The sequence below is a fragment of the Xiphophorus maculatus genome, chromosome 12 (assembly GCF_002775205.1).
Source record: "Xiphophorus maculatus strain JP 163 A chromosome 12, X_maculatus-5.0-male, whole genome shotgun sequence".
NCBI lineage: Eukaryota > Metazoa > Chordata > Actinopteri > Cyprinodontiformes > Poeciliidae > Xiphophorus > Xiphophorus maculatus.
Genome location: NC_036454.1, coordinates 19,186,601 through 19,206,336, shown reverse-complemented (window position 1 = coordinate 19,206,336; position 19,736 = coordinate 19,186,601). Strand labels below are relative to the sequence as shown.

The 19,736-nt window shown below is 39.7% G+C and overlaps 2 protein-coding genes across 4 annotated transcripts; one reads left to right on the top strand and one right to left on the bottom strand.

Moving 5' to 3' along the window:
* Positions 1-346: 346 nt before the first annotated feature.
* mtx3 (metaxin 3) lies at positions 347-7,068 on the bottom strand. Of its 2 annotated transcripts, XM_014470619.2 has the most exons (9): positions 6,960-7,068; positions 5,177-5,246; positions 4,849-4,925; positions 3,965-4,057; positions 3,696-3,878; positions 3,528-3,604; positions 3,285-3,442; positions 2,988-3,076; positions 347-1,745 (listed from the first exon to the last, which is right to left on the bottom strand). In XM_014470619.2, the coding sequence occupies exons 1-9, from the start codon at positions 7,038-7,040 to the stop codon at positions 1,650-1,652; spliced, it is 924 nt and encodes a 307-aa protein (XP_014326105.1). In that variant the 5' UTR covers positions 7,041-7,068; the 3' UTR covers positions 347-1,649. The 2 variants fall into 2 exon arrangements, with proteins under 2 accessions (XP_014326105.1, XP_023199932.1); XM_023344164.1 differs by lacking the exon at positions 2,988-3,076 and having other exon boundaries at positions 1,657-1,745; positions 6,960-7,067.
* A 1,754-nt stretch (positions 7,069-8,822) lies between these two features.
* Positions 8,823-19,372, top strand: LOC102223727 (thrombospondin-4-B). Of its 2 annotated transcripts, XM_023344163.1 has the most exons (23): positions 8,823-8,999; positions 9,851-10,048; positions 10,129-10,376; positions 10,457-10,559; positions 10,637-10,728; positions 12,167-12,218; positions 12,321-12,520; positions 12,607-12,744; positions 12,840-12,920; positions 12,996-13,148; positions 13,236-13,340; positions 13,422-13,529; positions 14,030-14,189; positions 14,997-15,115; positions 15,194-15,246; positions 15,335-15,419; positions 15,509-15,605; positions 16,913-17,091; positions 17,236-17,284; positions 17,406-17,602; positions 17,673-17,845; positions 18,780-18,919; positions 19,013-19,372. In XM_023344163.1, exons 1-23 carry the CDS (start codon positions 8,927-8,929, stop codon positions 19,057-19,059), a joined length of 2,850 nt encoding a protein of 949 aa, XP_023199931.1. In that variant the 5' UTR covers positions 8,823-8,926; the 3' UTR covers positions 19,060-19,372. The 2 variants fall into 2 exon arrangements, with proteins under 2 accessions (XP_023199931.1, XP_014326081.1); XM_014470595.2 differs by having other exon boundaries at positions 13,236-13,529.
* The last annotated feature ends 364 nt before the right edge of the window (positions 19,373-19,736 follow it).

Sequence of the window (19,736 nt, the reverse complement as noted above, 5' to 3'; positions counted from 1 at the left end):
AGAGGTATTAATACTTTTGCAAGGCATTACAAAACTAACGCACCTCAGCAGGAGCCTCTTTTACAAGACCAACTTAGCCTGTATCTGATGTCAACAAAAGCGTCATTTTTCCACATCTGCAGCCAAAACCAGACTGAAGTTCTGTGTCTCTTCCAACATCCAAACAAGGGACCACATTTATCGGAAAGGTGGGTGTTGTTACGAGAAAGCATGAGGCGTCCAAAAACCTGTCCGTGTGAACTGAAGGAATCATTTTCGCTGTTTACGGATAAATGTTTGGAAATGCCACCAGAAATCTGTGTGGTTTGCAAAAGAAAAAAAAAACCCACAGATGTTATTTCTGTTTGGTACTTTTTGTATTTAAATAATGTAAAGGCATGTTATGAACAAAATCAAGAAACATGGGAAATATCATTTATGAAGTGTGTATAAAAACTCACAGGAACATTTGGAAGAAGAAACCAGCAGTCATGAAGGCACACTGCAACCATCTGTTGACTGGCAGCAAAAATATTTCTAAAAGATGGCGCTGTAGAGGGAATGTAACACTGAATGTGAGGAAGTCTGGTCAGAAGATGGAAAAGATGGGGTTTGTTAACGCATGAAGAACTTCATAGTACTCAGTCCATAAACAAGCAAAGCAGCTAATGAGACTTACTTGGGTTTAAACAGAGGAAATAAACAGGCACAGCAAATCACGCAAAACATGGCAGAAAAACATAAATAAATGTGCAAAACCAGCTGCATAGAAATGAAGGCAACAAACGAGGTGGTTTGATTGTTAAATGTCACAATAAGACACACATATGCACACACACAGAATTAGTCCCAAATGTTATGCGTGAGCAACTCGATTTAAAGTGCAAATCCTTAATGTTTTTGACAAAGCTGATCAGCCCTAATAGGAGGAAATCGCAACAAAGCAATTATAATCATCCTATTTAAAACTATGCAAGCAACCCTCAACCAAAAAAAATAAAAGACTAAATACCTGCCATCCTGTTTGCATGCAGACTTTAGATTTACTACTGCAAAAGAAATTACTGAACATTTTACAGCCGATGTCAAAAATCTGAAAAAAACATCTTGTGCTCTCGATATTTACCCTCCAATGTAAATAACGCTTTTTACATGGACGGATATTAAATATTCTCAGGCTTTAACAAAAATCTGCACCACAACACAGACTGCAAGAGATCAACTCAAACAGGAAGAACTTAGAGGTTTATCCCTTTAAATAAAATCAGCAGAATGGTAAAAGAAAGGCAGTCTGCACCACTAATAATCCTCTCTGGACGTTTCGGTTCCTTTGGCGTCCCTTTCAATATTTCGCATCTTCGTCATCCCGCACCACTTTGTAGATTTCCACTCTTGACCACATGCATGCTCTCTTCATTTTTATAAATACATCTCACATGCACTTTTCCTTCGTTTCTGATGAACATCTTTAAAATCTATCATCGTTGTCATAAAAATAGTCTCTTAATTATACAGTCTTAATAACATGATTAATGAAATTCTTCCATTTCAGCCACAGTAGTCCCGTTTCATGAGCTTTTTCCCCCTTCTCAGTATGTTGGGTTTGGTTGAGGTCAACACGGCGGTGCCTGGCGAGTCGTGCAGCTGGATCAGAGCTGGAAGGTCGGGCGTTACGCCGGGGTAGAGTTCTTTGAAGAAGACAGACAGGGTTTGGGTTCGGTTCTGTGAGGTTTGTGTTGTGGGCTGCTGCGAAGGTTGTCATCCATCTACAATTTAAAAAAAAGCAATTCAGCTCTTTCTGCAAATATCTAATGTAGAAATTTACTAAGAGACACTTAAAAACCCCATTAAAACGATTGCCTTACTGATTCCAGGACCTCTAACAACGTTCAAATGTTCCCAACAAATTAGGAAAACACAATTTCTGTGTTCATGCTTCACTGTTGCTCAACCATCAACTATGCCACACACTGCAGATCTACAGTAGTCTCTATATTCTATATCTATTTCAGCCTTACTGTGGACAGGAACACACCATCTTTTGTTTTCAACAGCATGAAAAAAATATGCAAATAAAGAGATTTTTTTCCTAAGTGAAGCAGATGGCATTTTGCACATTATTTTAACCTGGTGTAACTTTCTGTATCAGAAATGTTCAAAAGTCCATTTTTCTCATTGCATGCATGTCGTCTAATCAACGATCTAAAGTTATATAACACAGTGTTCAGTTACAGAGTAAAAGAAGTTTGGTAAAAATGATGAAGCAGCAGGAACAGATTCTTCTGAGCTGATAACAAACCTGTAAACATCACAGGCTAAAACAGCAAACAGACAAAAAGGTTTTAGTCACTGGGTAAAGTCAAGTCTTGAGTTTTTAAAGTGTAAATATTCCAGTCAGATCAGGTCAGTTTGGCTCAAAGAACATATATCTGCAAGATAAGATGAAAAGATGCTCATATTGCCTAAATCTTTGCTTTGCCTAAATGTGTCTTTAAGCTAATAACAACAAGGCTAAAAACTTTTGCCACTCCCCTTAGCATCACTAAATATAACGATCTGGCCTTAAAAATTCACAATTTCCTCCTAGCTTCCTTCAGCCAGTCTACATGTACAATTTGGAGGTGTGGACGCTTCTCTCCAGCTCAGAGCTCTACCATTAAGATGCACAGTATAATCAAATCTCTAGGGAAAGGGTTTTTTTCTGAGAATTGTTTGGATTGTTCATTAGATTTGCTTGATGAGACCCTTCATGTTGCAGACAGGAAGATATATCAGGTTAATCTGAGCGTTGCTAGCCCTACTAGCTAATCCTCATTAAAATTATCTGAAGACAGAGCCACACTGGTATGAACTAGTTAAACATCATGTATGAGAAAGAATTTGCAGACACCAACTACTGCTTTATTTTTAATGTTGTGTTGCCGACTTAATATCTAAATACACGACTGTGTTGGAGCCTGCTGAGAGCGTCCAATGAACAGAAGAAGAGAAATGGAAAGCAGAAGCACCTTTTCTATTAAGTTGGACTCTTTGTTTACAAGCTGTGTTAGTTTCTGCAGATTGGCATCCATTGTTTCCTGAACAGGTGGAAGCAGACCTGGAAAGAGGTAGAAGGAGGATGATACACACAGAGAAGAAGAAACAAAAGTCAGCAAAATGAGAAAAGTTTGATGAATTAGAATAGAAAAGTAAAGCAGGTGCAAAGAAGCAAAGAGGCGATTGTGTTAGTTTTGCATCCTCGTTATTGACGTGATTTCAACAAGATTAGGTCTACAGAATATTTCCACTGCATGCAGCAATCTTACGGGGTTTATCTGGACTGAAGTGGGCTGCGAGGACGTTGTCACAGAAACGAGTGAGGTTGTCCAGCTGTCTGAGGTGGCTCTGCAGAGGGCTGCTGGGCAGGTCTGCTTTGTGAAGCGGAGCCAAGAAACCAAACGCAAAGGCATCCAGACTGGTTGGGCTGTGTAAACGACATATGAACCTATGTAGAGATAATAACTTACAGAAACGCTTAAAACGATTTGCTAAAAGGTGATTCAACTCACGAGTTGTCAAAGAAATAGTCTGCAGTTCCCAGTCTGTAGGAGAGGAGGTTCAGGCACTCTTTAGCATCACTGTAAATCTGATGTGAAGCAGAAAAAAAGCATCACCCATGAAATCCCGACATCTGACTGGAAACCAGCCGGAGCCGATAGAGCTTTGGACGGATTTACCTTTCCCTCCACCTCAGAGATTCTGTGCAGCAGCCCCTCTCCTCTGGTTACCAGGATGCGAGCGAGGGCGACATTTGCAAGGCGACTCGGGATGAAAAAGTTTAGCGGGAACGGTGAGCGGGAAGCAAACCACGGCCGTGTCAGGTTGCTGTAGTTCTCTGCATCCACCCAGAATGTGTGGAGCTGTGGGAAACAAAAACATTATCTTGAAATTGTCATTGCATTTTTTTTATTTGAAAACAAAAAAAGGAGAGCGGTAACGCTGGTACCAGAGCTGGTCGCAGTTTCTCCTCAAGTAGAGCGATGTAGGCCAGTGTGTCTGCTCCCTGTCTGGCTGTCAGCTCGTAGTCTGCATTAAACCTCTGCAAGAACAGAACAACACTAATGCATATTACTGCTCATTCTGTCAAATTCGCGTGAAAAATCTTATTTTCTTCTTTTAGGTCTGTTAGGTTTAACAGCACTGGTACAAAACCACCTTAAACTGCTTCTGGTTAGTAATGCAGCCACAAGAGCTGCTGATGTCTATTATTCACATTGCAGGGGTCAAGTTGCAAGCACTGTGCTGCCAACTAGTGTTCAGAGTGCAAACTACAACTGGCTGTGTATGCTGTAGTTAAATTTCAAAGCCGTGTTTGGCAATAGAAGCAACAATGAAATAATCTAAATAGTACCCAAAAGTGGTAAATATGTTCAATTACCATTATGCCTAAGTAAACTATGTAAAGCTGCTAATACTATCCTAATATTCTGTTATTGATCAAATAGAAATCATAAGATTATTCTGATTTCATGTAAGAAACAGCAGCTACACATCGGAGTGCACCAATTACTGTTTTCTGGCGGATCAACGATCTTCAAAATGTCTGACCTGATATACTGGTCAGACTCGCTAAATTGTCAATAATGGGAGGACTATTGTTAACCGCGGATGTGCAAACATGACCCGGTCAGTCAGCCCTCTCTCACAGCAGACCAAAAGGGGGACAGTGGCTGATTTTCAGACCTATCAGAAGGAAGAATAGATTGTTTTTTCATGTATCGGTTGGCTGATTTCTTGGTGCTCCCCTTCTTATATGTCTTTTTATATGGGGTGTGTAAACTGGTTTCAGTTGCATCATTGTGTAGATCCTGAACAAGCCGACCCAGTCACCTGTTTCCTCAGGAAGTTCAGAATCTGTGTTGGTTCCTGAACAACGGTGTCTCCACAAACCAGCTCTGGGACGCTCGCTGTGGACAAAAGAGAAAAAAATAATGAGCAGATTGAAGGTGATAATACAGATATAAAGATATAAAGCATTCTCAATAGAAGCTAAACTTCGGATTCTGTGAATAAGATGTGAATAAAGTCGATGTCTAAACAGTTTACCAATGTTTAAAATGCACAAACCACCTCAGGAGGGAAGAGCACTCTCCTCTCCTGTTACGGTACTCTGACCACAGAGCTGCACAGGTCAGGTCAACAAGACGCTGCGGCCCACCTGTTAAGGTTTTCCATGTCCAATCCACAGGAGAAACTGAGAGCTTTGCTCCCGAAAACTTTGCATAGGCCTGGAGGGAATAAAGAAGGAAAAACTGGTAAGAAAAAGAGAAAATTGAGGTTTCAAATTTGTATCAAAAGGTTTTTTTTTGCAGAAATGACAAATCCAGATAGAAAACATTGTCTAAGAACTGTTTTTAGGTCAATATTTTCAGCAGGGTTCTCACAATTTATCCATTTCAAAATTCCACATTTTTCCCAGACAGGACAAAACATTTACATATTTGGTTATATTCATCTTTCATACGTTACACTATGGTAAAGGGCTATTTCACAGCTTTTCAGAATGGATAACATCTCCACTTGTCCAATCTGAACTGGATTATATTACAATACAGATCATTTAAAGCACAAACTGACATCTTTGAGACTTTTATTATTGTACGAAAAAAATTACAAAAAAAAAAGTTGAATGGTTTTCAATTATCTGTTTGGCATCTGAAACAGAAGCCAGTTTAAGAGCCGCAGGTCGAGTTTTTAAACGTTGACTTGAAAGGGGTTCGCTATCAGTGACAGTGAAACTTTTACAGCTGCTGCATTTTGTTTGATAAAAAAAAAAGTGGTCGTCCATGTCCACTGAAAGATCCAGATTGGACATGAACAATAAGTAGCAAAATATGTAAAATAAATAAATATAAATTTTCTCAGATCAGTTCTTATTACATTTTCAAAACAGGGATTAATACCATAAAATATCCGATACGATGCATTTTTTATTACTGAATCACATAAAGATAAACAATATTGAACAAAAATACAACAGACTGTACACTAAGATCAAATATACAACGTAATAAAAACTGTATTTGTAAAAATATTCTACACAGATTGGAAGAAATGTGGAACTGAGTATTTTTACTTAAACTAAAGAATAAGATTTAATCTAAAGTTGTTTCCAAATACACCTTTAGTTACATTTCATTGTAGGACACATATTTAATCTGTGTAAGTGTAAAGAAGTAAATGTCCTTACAGATATAGGAGGGGTTAAGAAAAGTGCATACATTTTAACTTCATATTTTAGTTGATGACATTTACTAAATATTTTTTGAGCAAAATGAGTAAGAACTAAAATGAGAACAGATTATGTGAAAAAAATGTAAAACTTTAGTCAAAATATTTTGACAAATATTAGGTTGAAATGTGCTGCTGTCATTAACACTGTAGTTTATACGACAGACTTTAAAAACAGTAAATGACCATATTATGACTATAAATAAGAAAAAGTGCTCCCTTGTGGCCAGAGTTGTTACTGCATGTGTTCAATGACACAACAACACGTCCTACAGCAATCAAACGCTACTGTACACTTCCTGCAGGTTTAATAGCTCAATTATGGTCAGTGACTAGCTAACAAATAAGCTGACGTGAAGTCAAAAGAAATAAAAATAAGAGTTTCATCAGGCTGACCTTGAAGGACAACATTTATTCAAAAGAGGAGTGACTTCTGGCAGGCAGCTACACATGAAGGACAAACCTCTGCGGGCAGCAGCTCTTTCTGTGCAGCTGCAGCATTTAGCCGGACAGGACATTTCCTCTGTTCATCCCGCAGAGCTTCCTTCCCACTGTTTCTAACAAAACTGCAGCAGCTACGTTAGCATCGAAGCTAACGAGAGGTAACAACAGGAGGCACTCTTAACGAAAGCCGAAAAAGGGACCCCGGCTTGTTAAAAGCTGCCGTGGACGAACAGGCTGAGTTTGTTGAGCGCAAACGGGGATCTTACCAGAACTACGAGAGAGTCGGTGTGGACAGAGGGAAGCCCCCAGTCTCCTCCCCAGCATCTCAGCTCCATGGCAGCCGCCATATTTTTGATTCATATGGAGCTGATGACGTCACGGCACAGCTGTCCTCAGACAAACAGACCAAAGAAACACGGGCGACCATTAACAAACAAGACATGAACTTGGTCAGGATAATTAGGTGAACAATACGATCACTGTGTTGAGCAAACAATGCTCAAAGTTATAAAAGAAACATTCCTCTGCGTTTTTACACCAAGTACAGAATAGTTTTCTTTTTAACTGTCCATTGAAAACATATAGAGTTACTTAAATCAGATGATTAATGTACACAAGTTTTACAATTTTATCTTTTATTTGGATTACAAAAACATCCACATTATTAAAAACAATATGTTTTTAATAATGTATCTAAATGGTATTTTGAAGGGAAAAACAAATGTTTCCAACAAAAAATCCAAAATGTTTACATTTGTTCACTTGTATGCAACCATTTGTGTATATTTGGTCCCTTACCTGAGTCAAAACTTTTGTCTGTCAGTCTTTAAGAATCGCCCAAGATTGAATGAATTGCTGTATGTTCTCTATTGGATTCAGGTCTAGACTTTGACCGGGCCATCTTAACACATGGTAAAACGTTCCTATACAGCTGTGGCTGAGTCGCTTTCTTCTACTGGAAGATGAACTATGGTCTCAAGTTGGTTCCAAACTTGAGATGCTGATTTATAACAATGTTGCTTTAAACATCGCCACAGCTTTATCCCTCACCTGGCTGCTGATCCTGGTCTTTATGATGCTGTTTGTTCAGTAATATTCTCTGTCAAACCTCTGAGTGTTCACAATTTATACTGAGATTATATTTTAGGGTCTGAAAACCAAAGCGTGCCGCACTTTTCAGGGTTTTATTTGGAAAAAGGAATTTTGAAAACCATGAACACTTTTTCTTCAACTTCAACATTATATTCTACATTGAATAGGTCTATATAAATCACAACATAAATTCAGTAATTTAATAAATCTTGAAAGCATTGAAGGGGTTTGGATACTTTGCAATGCACTTCGAGTTTTATCCCACAGCTGATATAATGCTGAAGTTTGCCAGCCGTTTGGTCAGAGTCCAGAGAGCCAGACTCAGCCGGATGTTCAATGGAAACGCTCCGAGGAATGGTAAATGTCTCTCTCTGACTTAGACAAAACAGCTGTTAAAATATACTTGAGGTCAGTAGAGAAAGCGTGAACCAGACATTGATTGTTCCATATTTCCACTCAAGTCTTACCCTGTTTGTCCTGCTTTTCCCGCAAGCCTGCACTACATTAGAGAAAAAAAAGGGCTGCAGTGGCATGTAGAGAACATTACCTGGAATCATAAGGAGACTGAAAACATCTGCCATGGATTTATACACATCAGCAGGCTGTTTAAATATTACCCAAGGGGATCACATCCATTTCTGAGAAGAAGTTTCGCAATATCTGGGAAAAATGACAATTTCCAGAATATTAATTTTTTTTTTTTCAGATGGATGGGTTTGTTTATAGAAGTTTTAAAATGTTTCATTTTAAAATACAAGACACACAAAACTCAAGAAATTCTATGTTTATCTTGCACTGAATATGCTCATTAGAACAGAAAATTCACCCGTGCAATGGAAATAATCACTCCAGTGCCTTGTTTTGCATTCAGATGTTTGCAATTACTGTAATGGTGATGATATTCTGACCAAACTGTATACATAAGACAGTACAGAGAAGCAACTCCCCCGCAATTATAACCAAACACCAGTACTCACCAGTGCCACCAGTGAGAAAGGACACTCCCCTTTACTTTAAAAGCTGTGTCTGTGGACAAAAAAACAACATCTTACCTCTGCCTTGTGAGATTTGTCTGTTCACCTTCATCAGTCGACAGGAGACTTCTGAAGTCTTTTCTCGAGGTGTGTGCTTGGTGACTGGAATGTGTTTTAAAGCAGCAGCTCTATGGCTGGTGCTGCAGCAACTGCTGCTCACTGTCGCAGCTCAGGGTATTGGTAAGTACCGCTTCTGCTCTCATGGAAAACAGATTTACCAAAGATTTTGGTAGTCTGTATCTATGAAACATTTTCCATTTCAACATGAGAAAAAATATGAGTGCAGATGAAGTAGAGGGTGAACTTAAAGCAAGTTTTCCCCTGAACTTTAGAGTTTGATGTTGTGATCTAATAACAAACCGACCTAAACGAGATAGTTTAGGGGAGTACATTACTGAGATCTAAGCTTTCCCACAGTCTGTATTCAACTTTTTTCATTCAACTTTGTGTCACTTTGTTTTATTCTTTGAATCCTTCATTGGTGTTTGTGCATGTAAGTGCAGAGCAAAGAGGTTTGGTCCAGTGGACAGAGTTTACTGCGGCTCTATAAAAACACAGCAGGATGCTAACATGAAAGTTCATTTGCTCACACAAACATACATATATGCATGTACATCACAAAGGGTCACAGCACAGTGACTCAGTAATTGGGTTACACCACTTAAAGTCTGCCAGATGGAGTACTTTACCTTCATCTGCTCCCTACTGAAAAAATGAATGTGATTTATTGAGATTGCACTTTATGAAGAGGTGCATACTTATAAATTGTTTTAATTTTAAATTCTCTTACACATAGACATCTGAAAAGTTTGGTATACATGTGAAAACTTCTCTGAAGCTGAAGTGGAGATTAAAGATGCCACACATGTATCCAAAGCTGAATTATGCACTACAGTAGTTTGTGTTTGCAACATGCAATCCCACTAAATTACACTGAAAAAGGATTAATAAGCTCTTTGGTCCCTCTAATTTACTGCTTTGGTGTTATTTTATGTACAACCCACTCCTCTAACAGCTCTCTCCTGTGTTAGTCTACGACCTGCTGGTGTCTCCAGACTGCCTGCCAGACTTGCTCCAAGGAAGCCTGAAGAACAAAGGCAGGGATGAGGCGTTCCTCCTCTCCTCCTTCAGGCTCCAAAACAGGGCCCCCACCTCTCTGTTCAGTGTGCTCAACCCCAAAGACAACAACAAGTACCTGGAGCTCATTGTGCAAGCCAAACTGAGCAAAGGTGGGTTTGTTCTGTCAACGCTTCATTGTTCTGTGAGTCCAATCTGGTTTTAATGTTTCTGTTTATCTCTCCGTCTCCAGTGACGCTTCGTTACCAGAAGACCGACGGCAGGTTTGGGACCACCAGTTTCAACCACGGCTCCCTGGCAGATGGACGGGAGCATCACGTCATGATGCACGCCAGCGGCCTCCAGCGCGGCCCACCTCGCCTTAACATCTACGTTGACTGCAGGCTCGCTCATACTGTGAATGACCTGCCGGCCGCGTTCGGGTCACTCCCACCTGGGCCCAATAAGGTGGCACTGAGGACCCTGCAGTCAAGTGGACAGGTGAATGAGATTTCTGTGGTGAGAATTTGGCTCTGGCCGATCTTCAGGCTTTTATGCGCTCTGTTTTATTTCTCTATTAGGATAATCTGACAGACTTGAAGCTGGTTATTGAGGACACCATCGACAACGTGGCCACCCTGCAGGACTGCAGCATGGAACCTACAGAGTCTCTGCACCTGCTGGGTGTGTTGACATGAGCGTATGTTGTCCCAAACTGGTTGTATCTGAGAGTTTTTATGCTGATTTATAACTTTGCTCAGGTTTCCAGGGAGGCAGGGTGGTGCAGGGTCAGACCACCATGCAGGAGCTGAAGAGCATGCTGTCTGAGATGCGGGAGCTGCTCCACAAGCAGGTTATGTGTCCACTGTCTGCATTTGTCAGTCTGTTTCTAATTCATGCAAAGGGAGAAAACTCCCAGAGTTGCTCCAAAATAAAGTAAAAAGGATCACAATGGAGAGTAGTTTTGAGGGAATCATACAGGAAGCAACTGAAGGTTAGAAGTTTTCTGGTTTGGCAGGATTTTTTTTTCAATTTGGTTACTATGGAGATCCAAATATGCTGCGATCCAATAAAGAAAAATATATTTAAACAATAGTTTATTATATGTATAAATACTTTGATTTAAATAATATTTGTATTTATAAAAATCATGTATAATTATTACACCATTTAATCTTATGTTTCTAAGCTGTAGATTTATTAAGATATTAATTTTTTTTTTTTGCTTAATCTGTCCCACCAGACTCAATAAGCTAATACAGTTTAATCAAGTAGATGTTAGAGGCTGTGTAAAGAGCCACAGTAAAAGTTAGTCACAGTCTTATCTGTGCATTATTTATTGTTTTTAACTTAAATAAAAAACAAAATTGAGTGTAAATAATTTCACAAGAGAATTTATCTTATTTTAACTTCTTTATTGAGATATTTTGGACTATTTTTTTGTTTCTGTTTATTTATTACATGTTAATAAGCAAACAAAGGTTAGTTAACGTAGCAAAGCATAACCTAGCAATATAGTACAAAAGTGGTATACACCTCATTTATTAGCAACCCTGGTAAAATAATCCCATCCTTTGTTGCAGTAACATAATCTGACTGAGAAAAAGTTTAAACAGATTTATTTTTTTCAATCAAAGCCACTGGCACCAAACTCATTGGAACACAAAACAATCCTGTGTTACAGAGAACTGAAGGACTTTTTAAATTTTTTTTTTATTTTTTAAGTTGAACAGTGTCAACAAATTATTAATTTGCTTTCCTCTATTTCCTGTTTCCCTGGTGGGGGAAGTGATGCAGAGGCCAACATTTATCAGCCACTCTTCAAAATCAGAAAGACAAGAGCGCATGCTATTCTTCCATCTTTGCATTCAAATATTAAAAAAAGAGAAAACCAATTAGAACTAAAACAAACAAGACCTCACCCAAGATAAATCTCATACACAGTGAGGTTGGTAAAAAAATATTTAAAGAACTTAAAAAAAAAAAAAAAATTCAAATATTGGCTGTTGAGGCAATAAACGTGTTAGGTTCAATAAATGTAGAGGATGCTTAATTACCAAAAGAAACTCCCAATACTTGATTAATGAGCAGCAGTGAAATATAGAGATTTTCCCAGAGTTCATTTCATGTAAAAACTCGCCATTGATAAAAGATTAGAATATCAGACAGTGAGGCAGAAACATTCTGCTGTTTTTTAGGTGGAAAATCTGATGTTTAAGATGTCATCATTCAAAATTTCCATTATAGCTGAAAGATAATATTGTAACAATGTTTATGATGCTCTGATGTAGATTAAGGAAACAAACTTTCTGAGGAACACCATTGCTGAGTGTCTGTCTTGTGGTAAGCAGTAAAAAAAAAGGTCTTCCAACTTGATTGCAGTGTTTAAACTCTGTTGAAACAAGTGACATTTACTTTTTTCTGTTTTCATCCATGCACCCACAGGACTCGGAGGCAGTCCCACCAACCCTGTCCCAGGTCCGAGTCCTCAGCAGGTGGTCTTTCCTCCCCATCTGACTGGGTGCACACCAGGGACCTGTTTCAGACAGAACATGTGCATTTCCTCAGAGTCAGGGGGCTTCCAGTGTGCCCCCTGTCCTGATGGATACACAGGAGACGGGGTTCACTGTGACGACGTGGATGAGGTATGGATTATACTTTTTAATTAACGCTGCAGCACCTGGCAGTGCTCAGCTATTCATAATCTTTCTTCTCTGTTTTTGAGTTTTAGTGCAGCTTTAATCCATGTTTCCCTGGTGTCCGCTGTGTGAACACCGCTCCTGGTTTTCGCTGTGAGAAATGCCCTATGGGATACATAGGATCAGAGATAAATGGCGTCGGAGTGTCTTATGCCAAATCACACAAACAGGTCTAACTCAGCCCTCCCTGCTGTATGTTGTAGATCTTTTAATTCACAAAAATACCCTTCCTAGTATTTGTTTTTGACGTTTCCTCCTCTCGCAGGTGTGTGAAGACTTAGATGAGTGTCTGGGCCCACCTGAGAACGGAGGCTGCATTCCCAACTCCCTCTGCTACAACACTATTGTAAGACCCCTTTATGTACAGTGTGCCATTTTAATAGATGAGGACAGTTGTCTCTGACTGTGTCGTCCTCCTCAGGGCTCCTTCCGATGTGGAGAGTGTAGGGCTGGTTTCACTGGTGACCAGCTGACAGGCTGTCATGGCACCAGACTGTGCCCCAATGGTCAGCCGAACCCTTGTGACGTCAATGGGGAGTGCATTGTGGAGAGAGACGGAAGCATTAGTTGTGTGGTATGTGTTCCCAACAGGCATCGATGTAAGAATATATTTGTCACTGTAATATGTTATGATAAACTTTTTTTGTTGTTGTAATCTTAGTGCGGTATTGGTTGGGCTGGTAATGGTTACGAATGTGGGAAGGACACAGATATCGATGCATATCCAGACAATAGTCTTGTGTGCAGAGAAGGCAACTGTAACCAGGTACTCCATTCCTACATCCTCCTCCCATACTCACTTTTAACCCAAGCTTGCATCAGAAACTATTTTTTGTGTATTTTCCAGGACAACTGTGTGTTTGTGCCCAACTCTGGCCAAGAGGATGCAGACAGGGACGGGTCTGGTGACGCCTGTGATGATGACGCAGACGATGACGGCATCATTAACGTAGATGTAGGTGACTTAGCTCATCATATGCAGAGTAGATTCGGTGCCTTTCAGAATGATATTTGCACCTTGAATTTTAATATTTTGTGAGTTTACAACCATAAATTTGAGTGAGGCTTTCCCATTTTTGCTGAAGTAAAGCATTCCTACAGCATGATGCTCTCACCACCATGTTTCACTAAGGGGCATGGCATGTTTTGGGTGTTTTGTTAGAACATTTTTAGCTTCACTTCAGAAATATTCATGTCACGGCAATAAAGCTCTCTAAATGTAGAAGTGGAAGTGGACTTTCCCTGGCTTTAGCTCCTAAATTAGATATAATAAAGTGAGAAAGTTACAAAGAAGGCAGTAATCTGATAAAACCATTTTCTCTTAAGTGTTTTCATGTATAGTTTTTTTTGTCCTATCTCTGTCACAATGTTAAAAGGTTCAAAAAGTACAAGGTATCTTTGCATGGAGCTGTGTGTAACGTGTTAAAAAAAAACAACTGAATTTGTCTGTCCCAGGATAACTGCTGGCTGGTCCCAAATGTTGACCAGAAAAATAGCGATAAAGACATCCATGGTGACGCCTGCGATAACTGCAGAACAATCCAAAATCCCTCACAGAGGGACACGGACAAGGACGGACTGGGAGACGAATGTGATGACGACATGGACGGAGACGGTAAGAGTGTGAATAATTAATTTGATGGCTGCTAATCAGATCGGACTGTAAGTTTATATTTTACATGTGGTCAGATTATGGGAAGTGGCCTTCCCTGGTTTTATTGCCTAAATTAGTTAAAAAGAAAAGAGGAACCAAGAGTGAAAGCAGTCATCTGATAAAAGCATTACCGGTCAGAGAGGATTTTCCAGAGTGCAGTCTGTCTGGACATAAGAACCTTCCTGTTAGGAGGATACAGACGGGAACATTTGTTATTGCCTTTCTGTGAAAAACATCCCCCTGCTTCTTTGGTGTCTGTTTCAGTCAACATCTTCTACCTGCTATATCTCTGGGTTTCAGGATATACTAGTACAGTAACTAGTAACTAGTAACACTGCTAGTACAGAGCAGTGTTAGATAAAAAAAGAAACTCCAACGGCTCTACAAAATGTTTTTCCCAGAAACTTTTCCCTCATACTTCAGTTAATCTGTGTTTAGTGGGAACTCTGATTAACTCTGGTGGAAAATTCTTGCCTTCCTTTTGTGTTTACCTTTTGAAGTTTATTGTTCGGTGTTTGGCTTGGCGGTTCTCCCTCATCTTGGTCATTTGGTAATGCTTTCAACTCTGTGGTAGGATTGCTGAAAACTAACTCATGTCTGTCTCGTCATTCAGATAATTTTTTCCGTGGCAAGCCATTGCCAGGAACTGAAGACCATTGGAAACTATTTCACCATCAATTTGAAACAAATGCTGCCATCTGGTGATGCATTCTGACTGCCCTGTAGGTTACATCCAACCAGTCGCTGTGCTTTTAATCATGTTTCCAGGCTTGAAAAATGTTCTTGACAACTGCCAGCGAGTCCCGAACCCAGATCAGGCAGACAGGGACAATGACGGCGTAGGGGACGCGTGTGACAGCTGTCCTGATGTGGCCAACCCTAATCAGGTAACAATAAAACACAACTAGAGAGATTTCTCTTCCATGTCACCATCATCCAACTGAGTTTGTGCCACTCACCTGCAGTCGGACTCAGACGATGACCTAGTAGGAGATACCTGTGATGACAACATAGACAGGTACACCCAGCGTTACTGGATGATTGTCTTGAAAGTGTTTTTATTTTTGTTTTTTTTTACCTGTTTTTTTTTTTATTATTATTGCTAGTGATGGTGACGGTCACCAGAACACGAAGGACAACTGTCCCATTGTCATCAACTCATCTCAGCTGGACACAGACAAGGATGGAATGGTTTCAAATAATTCTTTATACATCTGGTAATAATCACCGATTCATATCACTATTGTAGAGAGAACCAATCTGTAGTTTCTTTCTTGCAGGGAGATGAATGTGATGACGATGATGATAATGACGGCATACCAGACAGTGAAGATAATTGCAGACTGGTTCCCAACTCAGATCAAAAGGACTCAGACAGTTTGTGTTCATTTTTAATTTTTTTTTTATTTTGTACAGTTAAGGGGAGAAGTTTGCATACACTCATCATCTGAAAAATAATGCTTGATCCATGAAATGATTACTTATCATGCAAAACTTAGGTTTGAATATGATGGACTTTTTTCATCCATTTAGAATCAACATCCTCAGTTACATTTGGACAAATGCCCTCTAGCAAGTTGCAGAGAAACTGCATGTGTTTTGTGGCCACAGGAAAAGTATTTAGAGCTTAGTTAAATGAGGTTGGTTTCCAGGCATGGACTTAGCTTTGAAACAGTCCACAGATGATCAACCAGGGTTGAACTTGGAGCCACTGCAACAGCTTAATGTAGACTGATTTATCCATACCAAAGTCATTACTTCATCCACTTTGTGCAGCGCACCATCACCACTATGCGTCACTTTTCTTAAGTTTCAACCCCTTTTTGTAATTCCTCCAAGGAAACTTTTTGTCATCCTGGCCAAAAAGTGAATTCTTTCCCCCATCTGATCGTATTTGGCTTGTCCATGTGATCAGCTGAAAATTTCAGTGTAGCTTGAAGATTTATTCTTGTTCAGGGAGTTTATTCTTGTTCTGTATGCCATAACATGTCGACATAAAACTTGCTTCACTATAGACACTGGTGTTTAAGCACTTCCAGTTCATGAAAACTTAGGGCCTGGTTGGTTCTCAGGTTGTTTCTGATCACGCTAACTAGTATTACTTCATGTGGGCCAGACACTTGGGGTCAGGTGAAACGTAGGCACAGTTGGGTGTGCCAACAATGCAATGATACCAAACAGACTTTAACACAGTAAAACTGACCTGCTTTATCGAGTTCAGAACCAGTTTTGATGTTTGTTTGGGATCTTTCTCCTGTTGGATCACCACATTGTGTTCACGTTTTACCTTCCAGCTGGTGATCTGAGGTGAAGTTAAAAAATCTTGGAAGTTCTCCTTCTGTACCATCCAACAGTAAAAAAAACCCCCACAGCATAATGCTGTCAACACCGTGCTGTACACTTACAAAGGACCTTGGTCTATGACTCCCCCAATGTCTACAAAACTCATGGGATTTCTCTGTAGCTTGCTAAATATATATACAATATATTCTTATATATACACTCTGAGTGTGTATATATTGGAATCGGTGTGTATCATTTGGATCAACTGTGGATTAAATAAAATCCACAATAAACTGAAACTTGAAGTCATATGTTGTATGATGAGTGATTTGTACATTTCTGAATGTAATTGTTCAGTTTTAGCGTATCCATGACAACCAAACTCTACTGATGTATTTTAGTGGACAAAGTTGGAGATGCATGTGAGGGAGATTTTGACAAGGACAACGTGATTGACATCATCGACCACTGCCCCGAGAACGCTGAGGTCACGCTGACCGACTTCAGAGCCTACCAGACCGTGGTGCTGGACCCAGAGGGAGACTCACAGATAGATCCCAACTGGGTGGTACTCAACCAGGTCAGCAACAAGGCTCATCTTACCTTTCTTACCTCAGACTTTTAAGCCCATTTGTAGTGGATTTTCCTCCAGAATGTCTTTCCTCATCAAAGCTCTTTCAAATTATTTTGTTAGACCTTATAGACAGCATATTTCCTCTTCCAGGGTATGGAGATAGTCCAGACCATGAACTCTGATCCTGGCCTTGCTGTTGGTAAAAACTTGAGTATCTTTGTTTTGTCATGTCCAGTTTTACAATAACTCCAGCTATTTCCCATCTCCCTCCATGGATCCTCTGATCCAAGCTGTTGTTTGTCTCCTATGTGCATCTCCAGGCTATAAAGCCTTCAGCGGAGTTGACTTCGAGGGAACCTTCCACGTGAACACAGTGACGGACGATGATTATGCTGGTTTCATTTTTGGCTACCAGGACTCGTCCTCCTTCTACGTGGTGATGTGGAAACAGACAGAGCAGACCTACTGGCAGGCCGCGCCCTTCAGAGCTGTCGCTGAGCCAGGAATACAATTGAAGGTTTGCGTGATGTCTGTTTCCATCGGTTTGACGGAGTCCTCTTTGATCCTACATGGCTCTTCTTCAACAGGTGGTGAAGTCTAAGACAGGTCCTGGTGAGTACATGAGGAACTCCCTGTGGCACACAGGAAACACGACGGACCAGGTGCGTCTACTGTGGAAGGACCCTAGGAATGTCGGCTGGAAGGACAAGGTTTCCTACCGCTGGTTCCTCCAGCACAGACCGCAGGTCGGATACATCAGGTACAAGCAGACATGCTCCATCAAACATACTTTAAACACAGTTTTAGTGGAAGGCTAACCTGCTGTCATTGTTGATGTGAAATTCATTTTCATTTTGGGTTTTTCCCATCAAAATCTGTATGCACAATCATATGTTTTACCACTCTTAATTTGGTCCAAAGCCGTATAGCATAATGCATCTCAGCCTTATGGATTTTGTTGCCATGAACAAATATCTGGCAAAACTCTAAAGGTACATCTGGCCATTGTTAAGTCCATATTTTCTGAGGTCCAGGTCAATCCTGAAGCTTTCAATGGTTTACATGGCAGAAACCAGTTTTGATATTTTGGGATGATTGTTCAGTTAGAAAACCCAAAAGTGTTCAAGTTTCTACCACCTGACCCAAACTGTTACACTTTTAGGAAAGTAATTTGGATTGTAAACCCAAATGGTAAATCGGTAGCAAATCACAAACAGCGTGATTTGCGATTGTTGCGACAATAGCGCTGTGTTCGCAACACAACGCTGTGCTGTGAAATTCAACACAGCATCACCTGGGAGAGTCACTTTCTATTAACGTCAAGGAGATTATTCTTCCCAAATGTGGAATCAACGACAAAGAGTGTCTGCATAATGTAAAATGTGATGTGAATGAAATAAAGCATTTTCCAATATCCAGTCAGGTTTAGGTTACACGCTTGTTCTTTGCTACAAAAGATTGAAGTTAGAGTTCAACTTACATTTTAGGGGGTTCATGCATTAATTCCAACCTTTGTGTAAAATTTAACCAAGAAATAATTCACAATAAATTATTATGCGGAAAATCTGTGTTTAAAGATAGAATTGTTTCTTTTGCGTCGTTTAAAAAATTTTACATATAACTCCAATATTGAGTGAATTTATATCTCTCACCAGAAGTGGCTTGTTTTTGTTGATTTTTTATGTTTTACTCAGAGCTCGTTTCTATGAGGGGCCCAAACTGGTGGCGGACACAGGGGTGATCATTGACACCAGTATGAGAGGTGGGCGACTGGGTGTGTTCTGTTTCTCTCAGGAAAACATTATCTGGTCCAATCTGAAGTACCGCTGTAACGGTGAGTGCCTGGTAACTGATAACGCTCTAGTAAATGAAAATGAAAGCTCTGATTATAGAAGTGAGATTTTTTTTTCTCTTTTTCCTCTTTCAGACAACATTCCTGATGACTATCAAGCAACAGAAGGGGTCGAACACTGAAGGGGGATTTTACCACAAAGAAAGACGCTGAGATGTGTTGCTGTAGTAGGTCACAGGTCAGAGGAAAACGGAAGTGTTGGAAGAAAAAGAAACCATTTCAGTGACGGCATTTAGAGGAGCTGAACATTGTGTTTTATATCCTTTGTTAATTCAATAAGTCAATCAGTAGTTTTTCCTCGTGTTTATGCAATATATCTTCAGTTTATTAGTGCTGCTCAAACATAATAAGTTTTCAATGAATATTTCTTAAATATAATAAAAGCTGCCGTATGTAAAAATGTTTTTTTTACATATTTGTTAAAACTGTCACCATGTCATGACAGTATAAAATGAGGAAGCTCAATTTTTTTCACAGATTATCTGTCTTATATTGTCACGACAAAGTGAGAGTTTTAACAAATATGTAACAGGGTTTTTTTTTTATTAAGTAAAAGTTACATACGGCAGCTTTAAGTAAAATAAATCTGGAAAACTACACACTGTTAAGTATCTTTTAATCTCTGGAATGATGACAACTAGGTGAAATGCTTGCTTGAACTCCAAATTTCACTTTTAAGTTACACTATGCAAGTACACTCACTGGTATTCAATTAAATGTTTCTAAGCAAGCTTCTGGCTTAATTTAGATGGACACTGATGGCTCTTATTAAAACTGGTAGCAAGTGGAAGAAATTTCT

Coding starts and splice junctions, on each gene's coding strand:
- mtx3 (XM_014470619.2), bottom strand. CDS start 7,040: ATGGCGGCTGCCATGGAGCTGAGATGCTGGGGAGGAGACTGGGGGCTT. Junction 5,247..6,959: donor CCGACTCTCTCGTAGTTCTG/GTAAGATCCCCG, acceptor TATTCCCTCCAG/GCCTATGCAAAGTTTTCGGG. Junction 3,077..3,284: donor CTTCAGTCCAGATAAACCCC/GTAAGATTGCTG, acceptor ACCTCTTTCCAG/GTCTGCTTCCACCTGTTCAG.
- LOC102223727 (XM_014470595.2), top strand. CDS start 8,927: ATGTGTTTTAAAGCAGCAGCTCTATGGCTGGTGCTGCAGCAACTGCTG. Junction 12,521..12,606: donor ACTGTGACGACGTGGATGAG/GTATGGATTATA, acceptor TTTGAGTTTTAG/TGCAGCTTTAATCCATGTTT. Junction 17,285..17,405: donor TGATCCTGGCCTTGCTGTTG/GTAAAAACTTGA, acceptor GTGCATCTCCAG/GCTATAAAGCCTTCAGCGGA.